The sequence below is a fragment of the Nesoenas mayeri genome (assembly GCF_963082525.1).
Source record: "Nesoenas mayeri genome assembly, chromosome: 2".
Classification (NCBI taxonomy): Eukaryota; Metazoa; Chordata; class Aves; order Columbiformes; family Columbidae; genus Nesoenas; species Nesoenas mayeri.
This window is the reverse complement of record NC_137543.1, coordinates 49,981,046-50,000,092: the sequence shown is the minus strand read 5'-3', so window position 1 is coordinate 50,000,092 and position 19,047 is coordinate 49,981,046. Positions and strand designations below refer to the sequence as shown.

General features: G+C 40.6%; 1 protein-coding gene across 10 annotated transcripts in view; it reads right to left on the bottom strand.

Annotated features, from left to right (window-relative positions):
- The window catches only part of OSBPL1A (oxysterol binding protein like 1A), a 76,554-nt gene that overhangs the window by 6,591 nt on the left and 50,916 nt on the right, over nt 1–19,047 (bottom strand). For all 10 annotated transcript variants that reach the window (XM_080364324.1, XM_080364329.1, XM_080364330.1 and 7 more), the window contains 10 exons: nt 15,501–15,657; nt 8,958–9,033; nt 7,295–7,429; nt 6,864–6,961; nt 5,979–6,161; nt 5,374–5,481; nt 5,194–5,283; nt 4,835–4,961; nt 1,511–1,627; nt 659–782 (listed from right to left, as the gene is read on the bottom strand). In XM_080364324.1, coding sequence (XP_080220450.1) covers nt 659–782; nt 1,511–1,627; nt 4,835–4,961; nt 5,194–5,283; nt 5,374–5,481; nt 5,979–6,161; nt 6,864–6,961; nt 7,295–7,429; nt 8,958–9,033; nt 15,501–15,657 — 1,215 coding nt within the window. The remainder of the gene's footprint in view (nt 1–658; nt 783–1,510; nt 1,628–4,834; nt 4,962–5,193; nt 5,284–5,373; nt 5,482–5,978; nt 6,162–6,863; nt 6,962–7,294; nt 7,430–8,957; nt 9,034–15,500; nt 15,658–19,047) is intronic.

Below are 19,047 nucleotides of genomic sequence, written 5' to 3'. Positions count from 1 at the left end.
ATCCACCCCAGTGGGTTAAGGGAGAGAATCAAATGGCAAAAGCAAGAAAACATCATGGGTTGAGGTAAAGACAGTTTAATAAGTGAAGGGAAAGGCAAAGAAGGAAGAAAAAGTGATGTGAAGACAATCACCTACTACCTTCCACCAGCAGACTTGTATTGGGCCAGTCTCCAAGCAACAGCTACTTCCCTTCGACGCACACAATTTATTGCCAAACATGATGTTGTATGGCATGGTTATATGGAACCTCTCTTAGGTCAGCTGTCCTGACTGTGCCCACTCCCAACTTCTTGCCAACCCCAGAACAGATGAGGCCTTAACACTGCACAGGTGCTGTTCAGCAACAGCTAAAACACTGATATGTTATCAGTGCTGCTTTAGGTCAGCAGTCTAAGACACAGTGCCCTGTATGGGCTGCTATGAAGAAAATTAACTTGATCCCAACGAGCCCCAGTACAGGAGGGTGACACATGTTTCACTAGAAGCATATCAACCTTCAGAAGGCTGCATTACTTGCTGTCTTGCAACATGGAAGAACGTGTCTTTATGGGTAGCTAATTAACAGTTTATCTAACAGCCTGAACATAGAATTTACCTTTTTTCCAGTCCATCAGTTTTAACAAAAAATAAAAATATCTTTGCCAATAGCTGCAGTTACCTATTTCTCCATTTTCCATGGCTCTGATATCCGGTCGTAGCCGGCAGTCAGTTTTGGGGATGACACTCTCCATTTCCTTGTCCAACTCATTCAAAGCCATAGCAAAGCTAGTAAAATTGTACATCTGAAATTCAGAGACAAAAGGTGACTTTATGATGTCTGTAGCTGCAAGTCTTAAATACACAAGAAAGCTGCTGTCTAAAAACAAACACCCAAGTGCTTTTATTTTTATTATTTAACCACTCAAGGAATATTCAAGATACCAGCAAATCTGCAATGTCAGGCAGAGAGTAGGTGATCCTTAGTGTTTCTGTTTAAGCAGGCCAGCATCCAATTACTCAGTGCACTATTTCTCTCTTATCTTCTTTTTCCAGTCCTACTGGTATTTTCCCTCAGTAGAGAGACTTCCCCCTTGATTAACCGACCAAGGGCACCTTTTCTTGTTCCAATTCTTTCCAGTTACACAGGTACCCTTGTGTTCTGCCCACTGGCTCTCCTGCTCCACAGATGTTCACACACCAACTCATGCTACACAGGCTTTGCAAGTGTAGCAAATAAAGCCCATTCGGAAGGGATTTCTCCCAAGGTAGGTACCTCAGAAGCAGGGTGGAGAAAAGAGATGAGGAAAGCCCCCATACTGCTAGCTACATGAATTAGTGGAATTTCTCTGGAAAATGGGATGTTTCTAGTAATGCCTGTCAACACCATGTTCCAGACTTAAAAACTGTAGATGGAAAGTTTGTTGCAATAAAGTCAAATGCAGACTCAATGAATAAGAAAACAAATTTGCTTTGTATTGAACATACAGAATAACACCATAACAAACTTTCAATAAGCAGAAGCATAGCTGACCTGTGCTGAATTTGGAGGTCTTGGAGTTATCTTCCATAGTAAGATGCTTCCAGGAATAACATACACACTCTCAGAATCTGGCAATGGCATTTCGTCTGGTTCCTCAGTATTGCCCACCTAAAAGCAGCAAAGCAAAGAAGTTCTTTGGAGTTATAAAACACTTACAGCCATTAATTCTAACACCAGAACTTACTTAAAATTAATTTCTTAACCAAAAGTAAATAATTTCAAAGAAACTTTTCTAGTTAAGGAAGATAACAGCATTAACATAGCATACAGACTCTCAGTTCCCTCTTAATGGAAGACTATCAACAGTTTCTTGCATCAGCATCTTCATGGATATAATCTAGATGTTCAATTGTTAAGAAATGTCCATTTTTCCACCACAGAGATGTCCTGTTTCCTCAAATGCAAACACCTCCATTCCTGATATTTGAGTCCATTACTGCTTCATTAAATAGAAGTCACGTTCATTGTCTTTCCACAAAGAAATGCCAGTACATAATGCAAATGCTGTCTTCAGTTGGCACACAACAGAAAATCCTACGCTAATGCTCTTCGCTCAGAGGAACCTTCCTTTCCATTGACCACTACGCTCCTGAAATGGCAAACTGCAAATGTTAAATTAATATCCTAGATAAGCTACTTCTTCTGGGAGAGGTATCTTATGAAGGCTGACATACACGGCCTCAGGCAGCTGCAGCCACCATGAAACTGTTTCCCCAGAAAAGAAAAAGATTCCACCCAGGGTTACCAGGGCAGTAGAGAATAACTGGTGGTCACAGAGTAGATGTGACCTGAACTAGTTCTAAACCATCACCCTTTTTAGGCACAGCTTTAAAGCAGCTGGAGTCTAATGCTGCTGACATTAATTCTGCCACACAAGCGTATGTTACAATACTGAATGAGAGCCAGCTGGACAATGAATCCAGCCCTCCTAGGAAAACTTGGTGTCCCCATCATAGCTAAAACCAGCAGCATGGTTCAGAGATCACTGGAGAGTAAAGCCGAACTTAAAGGCAACTAATGCTTTAAATACTTTGGCTATAGGCCAACAGCTTTAATCCTGCTGCTAATGAGCTTTGCTCTCTGATGGTTGCATCCAATACCCAAACTGGACTCAGTTGTCCTCTGACATGATTCATATGTTACATCTCCAAGAAAATCAGGAAGTATGAAGGATTTTGTTTCACTGTGTAGTACTTGGGTACAGTGCTTTTAATAATATACAGGTTACAAAGTCACTAGAACAATGTGGAGACCAGGTTCAGTCCCTCAGCTATTAGGAAGATAAAGAGGACTATTAGCTGACTACATCTGAAGGCTGTTGGCAACCCGCCATTCTCTCTTGTAAGGGACACTGATCAGTCTTTCAAAAACCAGAATTTGAAGCAGAACAAATCAGAAAGATATCCTAACATCAAAACAAAGACACTCCAATACCAGACTGTCAAAGTACAAACCAACTTTTATAGAAAGGCTACAATGCGCACTGCAATTTGTGCCAATAATACACAACCTTAAAAATGTCATACAAATTACAAAGAACTAGGTAAAAAAAATGGATTTTCATATGCTTTTTCCACAGTGATCCATATTTTACACTCGGTGCTACTCAGCCTCTCAGTATGTTGCAACGAGGGCAGTAACAGACTTTGCCAAAGCAAGAGCTCTGGTGTCTGTAACTGAGGCATATTGAGGGCAGTTGCTGTTGCCTCACATTCTGCTCTTCCACATATTTGCACTGAAAATTCTGCACCAAATCCTTCACGTTGATTTAAAAAAAAAGGCTCTAGTTTGTTCAGAGCAGAATCATCCTAGTCTAACCCCAAGTCTACTATAATTCTTCCCATGTTGGTAAAAGATCAACTTTGCACATGTTAAAGCTTGTCTTACTCCCTGCAAAATTATTTTTCCTTAAGTTTTATCCCTATAAAAATCAAATTCAGGGAAAAAAGTGGGGCTATTTGCAAAATGACTCCCATCCAAAAAGGTCCCCTAAAGGGAGACAGAAGTTATTCTTCATTAGCAGCAACACAGCATGAAGGAATATATGGAAAACAACTAAATAAATCTGAAAATTCTAATGAGGAGAAATCTGAAAGGCCATATACTTTCCTGTCTGAATGAATCCTTCACTACCATGAAGGGACAAAACACATGCAGACATTATACGTGAGACTTGGCTCACCCAGATGCTCAAAAACCATAAAACAATATCAACTCCTCAGACACAAGGGGGCAGTGAGAATACATATTCCACAAAGACCACCTGATTCATAGTGTGCATTAAAAAGCTTTCTGTTTTCTACACAGAAGCAGTTGTGTTGAATAAGCAGAAAAAGCAGGCTTTTCTAGAGTCAGGGCAACATTGCAGTTTGAGCATTCTGCAATGGGATGCTTCATTCTGAAGCGAAAAGCAAAGATCACATCAAGCATTGTTGGAAAATGCAAAGTGGTAGCTGAACAAAGACACAGGGTGTGTTTTTCTCTGCTCCTTCTCCCTAGAGCTCACAGCATCAGACCTGAAGACCAGCAGTAATCCCCAGTGCTTTAGAGCTCTCCTGATGAGAAGCACTGGAGTAAGCTGAGACACAACAACAACCTGAACCTGGACAGCAACAACTGCTTTCAGACCTCTGCCTCTTTTTTTCATAAGTATAAAAACTACAAGCACCCAAACCAACAAAACATCTGGCTTCAGTCACCAAGGAGAACAATCCCTGTTTTAAGCTACTATGTAAGTCATTGTTCTTCATCAAGCTGTATGCTGTCACCATCACCACTTACTTTAAACAAGAAGAATACTGCTGACCAGAAATCTGGAAGAATTAAGATTTTTTTCCCAGAAGAAAAAAAAAAAGGCAATTGTGGAAACAAATGTTTCCGTGGTTGTGAAAGTTTAATAAAAAGCAATACAAAAATTCCTTGCAAAAGCTAGAAAACATGGTCTTGTATCAAGATGAGAAACTACTTTAATTCTGCCTCCATGAGTCCAAGTCCTCCTATTAGAATATAAATGTTATCATATATGATCACAGGCATGGTCCAACCAACAGATATGCTATTTCCTCCATGTGACTTGGGAGGAAGAGGCAGGTAATGAACCAGCCAGTGTTTAGATCACTCTAAGTTCTGGCAAGTTCAAATATAAATCCTTGAGAGAGAAAGAATTTTATCCCTTAATGCTGGTACTCATCCAATCAGTTTTGTAACCTACTAGGAAAGAGAGAGAGAGAGAAATCTTACTGCTCTTAAATGACACTAAAATATTTAGCTGTCTTATCATGCTTTTGAGATACCACCTCTTTATGTGATTAATACCTGTTTACCGCTTTTCTTCTCTTCTGCATTCTTCTTGTCATTTTTTTTGTAAGCTTCAAATACAGCTGGGTCAACACTGTACAAACACTCAGTCCACTTCCCATACAGCGCACAAATTTTCTTTTTACTGTCAAAAAAAGGACTAAGTTTACAAAGGAGCTAAGAGATTTATTTCATCATTTCAGGCAAAAACATATGAAAGAAGAAACTCTTAAAACCCCACTATTGATGTCACACAATTCATAACCTTGGTGTCGCAGGTTCGTGCCCTTGACAGACGATGTTAAAAGCATTCAGTTCTATAGCTCCCGCCAGAAACAGAGCAGCCATTTGGCTCCTATGAGGAATGAAGCTGTTACCTTTTGTCCTGAATGTAGCCTTCAACTTTGTGCAACTCCTTCCCAAAGAGGCCGCAGGGCTTGAAGCTCAGTACACACTTCTCACCAGTTCTAAAGGCAGAACAAGAGGGCACTAATTACTTGCAAAAGCTTTTCCTCTTCAAACTTGCAACAAACAAACAACACTCACTCTTAACTTACTTATGGTTAGTTATTTCCACATTTCCATACTGCTCAATCCAAAGTTTGCCCACAATAATGTTATGCACACAGCATGTAGGATTTGTCCATGTGTACGCTTCATTGTGTCTAAGGAAGAGGAATAAAAATTAAAATACTGTATCTTTGTACTGGATGCCACTCCTGCAAACCACCATCTGTGAATTGCACCAAGTCTTGAAATAGACATGGCAATAAGTCAGGAGACCCAAAGAGATTAACCTATTGCTACTGATTTTATAAATTCCTTAAAATAGCCACTTCAGTGCAGTTACTGTTAGCAATGAAGGACATGAGGAAAGGCAACAGGGCTCAAGCATGCTAGTCTTAGCAGGACTGACCTCCAGGTGTCTGCAGAACATACAGACAAGCCCCAACTACTGCTACTATTGGTATGCAGTATATTAGAAGAAATGATGGCAGTTCCCTTTCATCTCCTCTCCCCCTTCTCACCACAAATTGATCTGCCACCAACCATTAGGATATGGGCGTTCAACACATTCATTCCTAAGCCACGAGACTCTAATACACACTAATCATTACGGATGTGGCCATTGTGCCCACCCAATTATTACTTATCAACTTACTCAAGAAGCTCCAAAGTCATTGTGCCTTTTGGTTCTGCTTCCACACTCTTGCCCCAGAATTTGAGTTTAGGATAAATTGATCCATGAAACACAAAATCGTTATTTAAACCTTCAGCATAGAAAGCACTGATTGGTGGATGATGGCTAACTTGCTCCGAGAGAAGTCTAAATCCAAGATCATCTCTGCAAAATAAAGATTACCAAAAGCATGCATCTATGTATCAAGTGTAAAGTTGCAGTTCTTTTCCGCAGGGTGAAACAGTTGGACCCATGCACAGTTGCTGTACTCAGCACAAGAGCTGGTTAAACCCTAGGATAATACAAAAGGACAGATGAACTAATACATAGAATACCCTCATTCCAAATAACTGAGGACAGTGTAAAAAGGTAACTAGTACTACCAAATCTGACCAGATGATGTGTTTACTTTTGAGAGTCACCTCAAACTTTTGCATAAACACAGGCCAAAACCTCAACTGCGAGATAAATTTGCTCTAAGTGCAGCTGCCTTCTAAGAGACTATTATTGCCTATTCATATTCTGGACAGTCATAACAAATACTACAATTCTAACACTTCCCTTAAACACCATGCATCTTTTCATTCAGAAGGTTTCAGGAAAAAAAAAAGGGAATTTTTGTAAATAAAACCTGCTTTTAAACCTGGCAAATTTCATTTGCCTGCTCTGAGTTGAAAAGTTGTTTCCTTGCACTGGAAGGTGCATTGCTGAACACCAACATGCACTGCAAATGCCTCCATCAGCTGCTAGGAGAATGGGTGGAATCTTACAAGCCAAAGAACAGTCTGTAAGCCATAGTAAGTCTACCGAAACATGAATTACACCAAATACCATTCTCCACTCTTCAGTGTACCTTCTGCTCATTACCTGATCAATTCATATGTCTCTCCAAGCAATGGGTTGAACGGCTTCCCTGTACGTTCCCACTGTGAGGCTACAGCGGACACAGCAAATGCAGCAACACACTATTCAAAAAAGTAAAACTATGCAGTTAATCTCCTGGGTTTTGGTCTTTTTATAAAGTATCAACAGCAGTCATGGTATTACAGATTGACTCTTCAGAAATAGCTTAGCAAGGTTCTGTTTGCAAGGCAGGGGAATAAACAGTTTTCATCAAAAGGCAAAAAAAGTACGCCTTCAGAAAAGCAAAACATTTTCCTAGATAAGCAAAACTGGCTAATGAATAAGAGAATCTGACACACAGCTAATTACAAGAGTTCCTCCTACAATGAGACTATAAAGAAAAACATCCCAATGCATTCATCAAGAAGTAGCACAAATTACCCCACCCAAAGTACCTGCATTCGTTCAGTTGTGCTGGAAAGTGAGCTGGCTTTGTGGATGAGGTATGTATGCTCCATATACTCTGTAAGTCGCTGTAGAAAGCTCAGTGGCTCATTGAATATAACTGGCATTGTGATCTTCGACAGCTCCTGATGCACAAATGAAATTGGTGTTACAAACCAAATGATTAGATACACTGACCTGCAGTAAACCCAAGTGTAATTGGCTTATTACAAAAAATAAATTATGCTCTTAGTGCTAATGCAATGTGCTTGACCTGGCTCTGCTAATGCTTAAAGGAAAAACCCTGTACATCCCTGATGAGCTTGATAAGCCCATCTGTCTTCATGTTAAGGATACTTTTAAAACAAAAAGAAAACCAGACATCAAACAAACAAACTTCTTATCAACAAATGCATTAAGATGGTGAGATGAAACAATGAAGTATTAGGGACCTTTTAAACACCTAAGTTGTTTATTACTCTTAAAATAGATATAGGCATAGATATAGGCCATCTAATTACTTAAACATATTATCGTTTTTGGAGGCAGGTGGGCAGGCAGGGGGAAAAGGATGAGAAAGGACAGTGAAACACAGCCACACAGGAGTGAAAACAAGCATTCTATATCTTGAAGAAAAAAGGAATTTTTGTAACAGGAATAAAAATTTAGAAGTCCTGCAATTTTGATGCTATTTATTTTCTTCCCCATTTTTATAAAGCATGCCCCCTAAATGCATAACAAAGCAATGTTTTAAACTGCCTTCAGTAGCAAATTAAAAGCACATATAATATGACAGCATCGTTTTTAACCATAACAGCAGCATCTGGCACTAACAGCTCTGACAGACACCTCGGTACAACCGCTCCAAGTTCCACCACCCCACCCCCCAACCTACAGCTTCTATGCAGCAATTTCTGCAAAGCAGAATTAAGACCTTTATGGATTTTTTTCCTGCATGCACCTTATCAAGACAGGCTTTCAAATCTGCTCTCTGTATTTCAAGGTTCTAAAACTCTTCCACTAAAGCCACTGTAAGAAGCTTCAGATGCTTCAGAACTACTCAGGAGACTTGGAGCTGCTGATACAGGGGGCATATCCCCCAGCACTTCCACTTCTCATTGCTTGGTGCTGTTTCTAACAGCAAGGGGAAGACGAGAAAGGAACAGTGACTAAACACACACATATCCCCTTCTGCATTCTGCTGTTCCAGGCTGACAGAGGTTTAGCAGCAGTCAGTACTTTCAGACTAACTGAAGGATCTAATGGAGAGAAACACTCTCCTCAATTCGCCCATGGCTGGAAGTGGATTATCTGCCAACCAGGAAACCTCTGATGTGGCCACTGTCTTGCCAGTAACACCATGGCAGGGAAGACTGAGATACTAAGGGGAAGGGAGAAGAACACAAAGTAGCTATTTGGTTTTTTTTCACAAAGTAAAAAAAATGTTGCTACCATGAAGTACTTTGAGGGTTTAAATCAAGAGAAAATGCTTTTACTGAAGGAATATTGCTCTGCTCACGTCTTACCTTCTCAAGTTGTGAAAGGATATAAAGCATAAGCTGCAAATTTAAAAAAAAAAAAGAAAAAAATCCCTCTCCCCGACACATTTTCATTTGGCCATCAAGTTAATGATCGCTTCACAGCGATCATTATCACAGCTTTCTGATTACCTACCATTCCAATGCATTTTCTTAAGATACTCCATATACTGAAGTCATTTCTGGAAAACATCGGAGATGGCAAGCTCGTTCTGCAGAAAAGAACAGCAAAGGAAGCAGAAGTAAGAAAACTTTTCTATTACTAACCATGACTAAGAAACCCACATACTCTCTTTTTGAAGGTAGCAGTTATCAGATTTTTAAGTTAAAAACTGAGGGGGAACGACAGTGCTACTCTGAAGAACCTGACAGAAACCTTAATTTCTCCAAAACCAGAACATGAACCATTCCCTTCATTTTGCATAAGAGCAGTGGAAGTGAATTTCTACATCACTTATCAAAACAGTGTTTTCACAATGGCACCGTTAAGATATTTATTTCTGTCTCTGTGACAAAAAATAAGTTCTAAGTAGGTACACAGGTATGTTTGCTACATCTGAACAGATCTGAGGGTTAAACAGCAGGGTTCCTTTTTGCTAGTCACCTGTATACAGACAATGAAGGGCCATGACACTTATTGCCTATATTAAAATCAGCCCTCAGGAACAACAGAAAAAGCAGCATCACTAAAGAACAGAAAACACAGCAGTCTAGCATATGCTGAAACAAGTCCCAAACATACTTTCAAGACCAACATTTAGGCTGTGTAATACAGCTTTTATTTCTCAGGTTTATCAGAAATCTGGCACAGATTTTTTTTTTCAGTTTTCTTGCTGCTAGTGACAAGCTCAACTTTTAATCCAATTTACCCATAGAATGGCACAAATATCGGTCAAAGCCCTTCATTCACAGCAACACTAAAATGTGCGTTTGAATCATGAAGCTACTGCCAATGAGAAAAAAAATCTCCATGGATGAGACTTTGCTACAGTTCACTCAAACTGCATCAGCTATTTGAGTTTCAAATTTTAGTTGATTCTGTCTAAACGATTGTGCTGTCCTCCTAACCAAGAAGGTCTTGTCTCCCCTCAAAGCAGCTAAAGTGATATCTTTTTTTAGAGTGTGAACAGGCTGTACCTGCCTCCTCCACCCCGCTTTTCTGATAAACATTGCCAAGAGGAAAAAAATAATAAGAAATCTATTTGGGTTAAGTTTTTAAGTTTCAATAGCCCTTCCTGCTGTGTTAACTTCCATACTTAACTGCTACTGAAACACCTTTACCAGGGCTGATGCTTCTGTTTTCTGAAAGAACGAAAGCAAAAAAATGCTCCTTAAAATACAAAAAGCCCATCCAAGTAAAAACCTAGTCATATGCCTGAACTCCTCACAGTAGCAAACTATTAATATGTTTCGCTAGCAAGTACCTAACAGCCTCACACTGACTTGTTTTACTCAGCTCCCATGCAGGGGATGAGTGGGTGATTGATTTTAATTGACAAACATGATATCACTCACTCCCTATTCTGATTTTCCACGGATATAAAAATATTTCGTGAAACAGATTGTCTTGAATAATATTAAGTATAAAATACTCCTGTACATGCTTTGATGCAAATGCCCAGAAGAGGACAGTGTCCAGCAAGTACTCAGTTTTACCTTCATTTGCAGTGTTTACTTATTTTTTCCTTTTATTCTTTGATGAAGGCAGCCAGCACAGCAGGCATTTGTGTTTAAGCAAGCCCTTCTGCATGTAAAATACGTGTGTCTACTTTGCTGAAGTACACACAGGGAGAGGTTCCACTTAAATTTGAGAAAAAACTTCTTCTCAGTGAGGGTGACAGAGCCTGGAACAGGCTGCCCAGGGGGGTCGTGGAGTCTCCTTTTCTCTGGAGACATTCAAAACCCACCTGGACATGTTCCTGTGTGACCTCACCTAGGCGTTCCTGCTCCAGCAGGAGGATTAGACTGGATGATCTTTTGAGGTCCCTTCGAATCCCACACATACTGTGATACTGTGTGATACTTTCCTTACATATTAAAACTTACATTTTCACCGAAGTTAACCTGTCCTTCCATTCAATTTGTTTAATTACTTGAAAGCTGGCATTCAGTTTCAGCCATTCATCCATATTTCTTACATATATCAGAAAAACCTAATACGGCAGTTGGTTCTTTTTTCCATGTAACACCCACATACTGAACAAACAAAGCAGTTTTAAGCCACCAGGGAAGATCCCAGGTACAAGTAAGGACATGTGGAAAAACGACAGGCAGCCAAGACACAAGGCCTACTAACCTTGACACACTCCCAGTGATTAAGGGGAAGGTTTGTGAATGCAAAAATTTCCTTCCAGATGTCAATTTTAGAAACAACTCAGGAAGTTAATTTAGCTTTAAGTGACAAAAACATCTGTTGGAATTTCTGTGCAGTAGAACAGATAAGATGCGCCTAATATTAACTTAGAACCACGTGTTCAAAGCACTGTCTACAGTAGATCAGCTACTACAAGAATTTTGAGGGAAGTTTAGCTTGGTCTTCATGTAAACCTGATCAAATAACATCCTGGCCTCCAAAAATCCAAACATAAGGATGCTTGCATTCTGAAGACCTTCAATGTGGGGACCAAAGGGAAAGCTAACTACAAAAACTCAGCAATAAGAGGGAAACAGCTGTGATAAACGGATGTTACATGTTGGCAGGTATTACAGAACATTTTTGTGCAAGGGTTGGGCACAGAGAGGACAAGGGTTGTTTGTTTCCCTTTTTTTTTTAAGTTTCCCTCAGATTAGAAGTTTCTCTCTTAGAAAGAAGTTATTTGAATGCTTCCAGAGTTAATACACTATACTCCTATCTCTCAAATCTTTGAAAAAGTTTTCAAAAAATTAAGTCCATTCCCAAATCAACCTAAAGTACAAGAAGTCACATCACTCACATTCCTTAGAACACTCTATAAACAGTTGGATGCAAAACAGATTTAAAAAATATCAGAACAAAACAGCAGATTATAGGTGCACTGGCTTAATCTACCTATACACACATATCTTAACACTTTTAATTCCTTGGAACCAACAGACTTATTCTTACATCTCCAAAACAAAATGACACACACCTCTCATCCAAAAATCAACCTCCACCTCTCTGTGCAAAATCCTCACTAATCAAATAAGAGAAGCAGATTAGAAGTCAGGTCTTCTAGATAAAAACACCACCACCTCGTTTGCACAGCATCAAGAAATTAAGGTTTGTGCTCTGAGAAGTACACAGGTGGCATCAGAGACAATGCATATTTGGCCACATGCCCTCTAAGGAGCCCCTAAACTGGCACAAACTGGAGCCAGTAGCTCCAGGTGGGTAACACAGTTCTGAAGTCAGAACTGCAGTCAAACATGGCAAACAGATACAGCACCAGGCCAAACATCACTGCTACCAAGAGCTACACAACTCACATCCCCTGAGAGGGTTCTCATGGAGGTGAAATTTGAACTGGCTGAGCTCTGGGGAGAAACAGTTTGCATCAACATATTTGTGGACAAACCCCAATGTGTCACCAAGGTGCCAGGTAAAAAAGCTTGACATTACAGCTCAACCTGAACATGCTCTATAGCCATTTAGTCACATAAAAATAACCATACATTCTTATCTATATGCAAAACAGGTGTTTCCATTTTTGTTCAGCAGTAAATTGTTATCCAGCCAATTTATGCACTGATTTTATTCCACCATCCTATACTTTCTTTACTACTAAAAGACATGCAACTCAGCAAAATAACTTATGCAGCAATCATCATTTATTACTCTTCATTCTCCCTTATAAAATGCTCATCCAGACACCTGCTCTCTACAGTTCTGACAACATAGTGCAGCATTACAGAAACTTGTCAAGTTACTTATTTTTTATAGTAAACAGAAGATCAACTCATCTTAAAACTCTTCAAGACAATGCATGTCAACAGAGTCATCTTGGTTGGAAGAGATCCTCAGGATCATCAAATCCAACCACAACCTACCTCTAGCACTAAACCATGTCCCCAAGAACCTCGTCTAAACACCTTTTAAACACCTCCAGGGATGGTGACTCTACCACGTCCCTGGGCAGCCTGTTCCAATACCTGACAACCCTTTATGGGAAGAATTTTTTCCTAATATCCAATCTGAACCTTCCCTGGCACAACTTGAGGCCATTTCTTCTCATCCTATCACTTGCTACTTGAGAGAAGAGACCAACTCACTCCATGCATCATCATTTTCATGTTGGGAAAGTAATGGAACAGCTTATCCTTGGTGCCATCTCAAGGCATATCAAGGATAAGAGGGTTATTAGGGGGAGTCAGCATGGCTTTACCAAGGGTAAGTCATGCTTGACCAACCTCATAGCCTTTTATGAGAATGTAACAAGGTGGATGGATGATGGCAGAGCGGTGGATGTGGTCTACCTTGACTTCAGCAAAGCCTTTGACACAGTCTCCCACAGCATCCTAGTTGCTAAGTTGAGGAGGTGTGGTCTAGACAATAGAGTAGTGAGGTGGATTGCAAACTGGCTTAAGGAGAGAAGCCAGAGAGTGGTAGTCAATGGTGCGGAGTCTAGTTGGAGGCCTGTATCTGGTGGAGTACCTCAGGGGTCAGTACTGGGGCCAGTATTATTCAATATATTCATTAATGATTTAGATGAGGGAATAGAGTATACTATCAGCAAGTTTGCTGATGACACCAAGCTGGGAGGAATGGCTGACACGCCAGAAGGCTGTGCTGCCATCCAGCGAGACCTGGACAGGCTGGAGAGTTGGGCAGGGAATAACCTAATGAAATTTAACAAGGAAAAGTGTAGAGTCCTGCATCTGGGCAGGAACAACCCCAGGTTCCAGTATAGGTTGGGAAATTACATATTAGAGAGCAGTGTAGGGGAAAGGGACCTGGGGGTCCTGGTGGACAACAGGATGACTCTGACCCAGCACTGTGCCCTTGTGGCCAGGAAGTTCAATGGCATCCTGGGGTGTATTAGAAGGGGGGTGGTTAGTAGATCGAGAGAGGTCCTCCTTCCCCTCTACTCTGCCCTGGTGAGACCACACCTGGAATATTGTGTCCATTTCTGGGCCCCTCAGTTCAAGAAGGACAGGGAACTGCTGGAGAGGGTCCAGCGTAGAGCAACAAAGATGATTAAGGGAGTGGAGCATCTCCCTTATGAGGAAAGGCTGAGGGAGCTGGGTCTCTAGTTTGGAGAAGAGGAGACTGAGGGGTGACCTTATTAATGTTTATAAATATATAAAGGGTGAGTGCCACGAGGATGGAGCCAGGCTCTTCTCGGTGGCAAACAATGATAAGACAAAGGGTAATGGGATCAAGCTGGAACACAAGAGGTTCCACTTAAATTTGAGAAAAAACTTCTTCTCAGTGAGGGTGACGGAGCACTGGAACAGGCTGCCCAGGGGGGTTGTGGAGTCTCCTCCTCTGGAGACATTCAAAACCCACCTGGACATGTTCCTGTGCGACCTCACCTAAGCGTTCCTGCTCCAGCAGGGGGATTGGACTAGATGATCTTTAGAGGTCCCTTCCAATCCCAAACATACTGTGATACTGTGATCACAAATTGCCCCCTGTCCCCTCATTGTTTCCCAGGCAATGAATGCAATTCATATGTCCACCTTCACCTAGTGCTTGCCCCCCACCCCTGAACTTCCTGCTCTAATTAGGAACAGCACCTAGCCAAGGCCATAAATACCAGCTCTGCTAACACCACAAGAGCACAGAGCAACACACTTAGTCAGCTGCTTTATGTTCCCTCCCCAAACCACCCCATTACTCCACCCACGCCCTCACTTGCCCAGTCTTTGCCTACTATGGGTGGGACATACATACAGAGGTTGAACTTTGAAACATCAGGTCTTTGTCATTACCACATACTTCACCGCAATTTAACTGTTGAAGATACCAAGTAATCAAAGCAGGTCTTGTTTGCTTCTGTGAAATTACATATGAATTTCCTGTTTCTACAGAAATCCAGTGTCCCCATCATCATCCTGCACATTCAAAATGCTTCCAAAGCAGCCTTTTTCAAAACACACTGAAGTCTGGCTTGATCTGTAGCAATTGTATTGCCCCTTCACTGAAACTTGAGAATAGTAGTGTCTATTACATCTCATTAACTCCAGACCTATTGTCCTCCTTTATGGGCAAGGAAACAAACCAAAATGGATCATTTGACAACATAAAATAAGCACATAAAACATAGATGAGACTTTTAGAATAAGACTCCCTTTGTTCACATTTCAGTTTCTGAGGCAAGGCTAGCAATATTTTTCATTCATTCCTGATACCAATAGAAGGATCAAATGACTGGAAATTAAAGAGGCAATAGGAGGCATAGGCCATTAAAGATATATGAAGGAATTAAAATCCACATAGATTTCAATAAGATCTATTGAAAAACAAGTGTGTCCATTTTTACATAGCACATTACATTTTATTTTTACTTATTCAGATTTGATCACCAAAAAGCAAGATGCAAAAGACCACACTAGCTTCAGAAAAAAAAATTTTATAAAATCCTAGCACAACCAACTTCTCACCAGTTACCCCTAAGAAAGTTTTAGAAGTTTTCATGGTTAGCTTTTCAGAGATTCCTGTGGTCTTCTGCTACCATTAATGCATATTATAATACCTTAAGAACAGGCAACATCCTACCTGTGTTTCTTGATTCCATTAGACAGCAACTCCCCACTGCCGCAAACCTTTTCTTCAGACATGCTTGAAGTTATTGTATCTTTTGAATCCATGTTGTCCTCTAATGAGAACGCTGCTGTTGTTTCAAACCCACTTAATGACTTTTCAGACTCTGAATCTGCAAAAGAGCAGGTGCATGTTAATCAATCTACAGCCTGTGCTAGACTTCAGTCCCTAACAGATCTTCCCTCTTTGTACAAAACTGAAACCTAAGTAGGCTGCTGTGTCCTGATGACAGCATCCATTTGGTAAGTAAGTCGTACTGCCACAAACCGCTGCAGCTCTCTATCTAGATACAGAATACAGAGACCGCGAGGTAAACACAAATACGGTAGATTAAAAATCCTCCAAGCAGAGACAAAATCTGGCACTTTTATTAAACTGAAGCTGCTATAACCTGCTTAGGACAAGTGTCAGTATCATGTACATGCCAGTATCTTACCTAACTAAACACCAGTTACCTCAACAGTCAAGTATTGACTCCTCCTACATAAGACTTCAGTTCTGTCTAAATTCTTAGACATTCAGTGCTGCTCAGCAACCTTCGCTTCCCAACTTACCAAACCAGTAAGAACAGAAGAAGGTATTGTATGTAGTGCATTACATTAGCCACGCAAGTCCCAGCAAAGTCTAAATGATAAGCTCACCAATCAATAACACAAACTTTGTACTCTGGAAGGCAGGTTAATAGTACAATCCACATCACGCCTACGACTAAATGCAATATCAACTCCACCTTATTTCCAACCAGTGTTTTGGTCAGGTAGTGCTTGATAAGCTCTGGAGAAACAGTCTTGCTCCAAATCACCAACTAAAATTTTTCAGGCAACAGGCTGTATTTTTGTTTCACTTTTTCTTTTAAACTAGACAAGATTGCCAAAAGATCATCCAATTGTGAGTTCCAAGAGGCAAGGGAACAGCTCAAGAGAAAAGATGCACCAATTTCTATCCCATTTGGGAAATACTTTAACAGAAACCAGGTTCAACACAGAATGGTAAACAGCTTAACACAAGCCTCACTGCATCTGAAAAAAGCAAACCCAAACTGTAGTAGACACCATTCTTGCCATGTACTTCTTCCAGCATATGCTTCTGCTCTTGGCTGCAAATACCCAGAGAAATAATTGCGAGATTAGTCATTCTCTCACACACTGATTTTAATTCAAAACTAGTAATCAAAACCTTCTGAAGTAACAGTCTGTCCAAAGAATATCTCGGTCACAGCTGTCCATTGCCAGGTGCTTTGTTGTTTTCTCTTAAAAAAAAAAAAAATGCCAATAGCTTCTCTAGAACATGTAAATTATATGTTGCTTTGGTGAATGGGACAGTGACAAGAAGACCTTCTACCGCATCCAGATTACAGAAAGGTCAAGAACAGGACACAATCCTGATGAATGGATGGGCTATGCCACAATGTCTCCATCCTCTCTAGAAAGACTGGGATCTGGGACCATAAAAGAGATCTTTGCTTTCATTAAAAAACATCCATCTCTATCCTCATCAAGACAGTACTGAAATTAAGCCAGTTGCTAGGGAATGAAAAGAACTGCCAGCTGGTGCTGATATGTTAAAAAAAGTGGACTGGCACTCCAGAGAATCTTCTGACAAGTTTCCCCAAATTTGTCAGTCTAGTTCTGTGCCAAATTATGATGTAACATATCAAAGCATTAGTTTGGCAGGTACTGTATATAACAAGTAGGATAAGGAGAAGCATTTTTCCTTGTGGACAAGTCTGTTACATAAAATACAGATTCCTCCAGAGATCATAAGCCCAGGTAGTCAGGAAAACACTGCTGGGTATCCAAATATCACAGAGGAAGAGACATTCCAGCAGAATAACACAACTTGGGCCTCAGCATCCTGATCACATGATGAACTATAAACCCACTCAAGGTAAGTATTTCACCTCTCTAATGAAAAGAGCTGCTCAACTATGCCATGACAAGAAAAGCTTGAAGAAACCCTGTAACAAAGCAAAGAGTCTGCTGCCTGTAAGGCTGTTTTCTCCTGTACCATCTGGGACTGTCTCATTTTCAGCAGAGTCGCAACACACAGTTCCCTCAATCTGAGTTTCAGCAACAGACCTGGGACTCCTGAGGTGGAAAGGGAAGGATAAATAAGCTTCACTGGAACAGCTGAACACACTCTGATATGGATTTTTAAACACTACACATGATCACTTCCACTAATGCTGACCTTATAGTGCCAAGAGACAACTATGCTGGACTGAACTCCTCACCTGCAAACCTCTCCAGAAGCTCTACACACTGACCAGCCAGCCTTCTCCAGTGGACATGCCTTAATAAAACACGAGCATGCTATACAATAAAGAACAGTGGAAGAATGAAGCCAGACACTGCTATAAGAAATTGCTCTCTGGGGACATCTCTCCCATTTTTCTGGGAAATGGCTCTAGTTGAGAGAGTGTGTCTACGACAGCTCCTGCCAAAAGATACCAACCTCCAATCCCTAAACCTCAGCTACCTCCTTTTACCCAACAAGCTTAATAAGCCTTGGGAGTTTGTGTCAGAGTGAACAAGCCCAGTATTGTATCATGAGCACTGATCAACAGCCAACTCAAAATGAGCTTTTCCCAGATGCACTTGCAGCTAACTCTTTTCTGAATTAAGATTTGCATACTCCCCCATCACCACAAAAAAAGATGTATATTCACAAGTTGCTACAGAGCAGCTGTCAAACAGATGACTAGGAGAAAATGAAGATTTTTTTTTTTTTCTATTGAACTTAAGGAGGTGTGGGCTGAGAAGGGAGGAGAAGGAATAAGAGTCCCCGTTCAGAAGCCAAAAATTTAAGTGATCTTTGAGACAAGATCAGGCTGATTAGGAAGCATTCCAGCTCATGAAAGCTGAAGTGTCAGGGTAACAGCAGAAACACCAGCTACATTTTACAAGAGTGGGAGAGCAAGGAGAAAGAGCAGAAGCAATGACAGAAATTTAGCTCAAGGGAAGTTCACTTCCTGTTGCTATAACTTACCAGGTAAGTCTTCAGTTCTAGATAGAAAAATTTGGCCAATGTATTTGATTAGTACATAACACCTGAGAAGTGTAGTGTTTGACCACTAGCAAGGTTGCATTTGAATTCTGACAAGGCGTTTCCCATTTCTCTCTTGAGACACTTGAATTTATTCTGTTAACTATATTCAAGGCAAGAAGTCCACAGCCAGTGTTCTCGCAGACATTGTGGAACATTTTTGGTACTCGTTAAAAAAAAGTGCCACTTGTCAAACTACCCTAAACATGGAAAGAAAGGGCAGCAAGTTTCTATGCTTTTTGTAAAATTTTTACTTCGAAGTGAGCTGATAACTGGAGACAAATTGAGAAGTGAGCAGAAGCAACAGAACTAGTCTACTACTAGTTGCACCATTTAGGAGTGTTATTTATAAACAGAACACCCATTAGTGGTATATAACAGTTGAAAGTGTACTATGACAAGGCTAGCTTTCGCATAATCTAAACATTCCTGTACCTAAATAACTGCATCTAAAGTA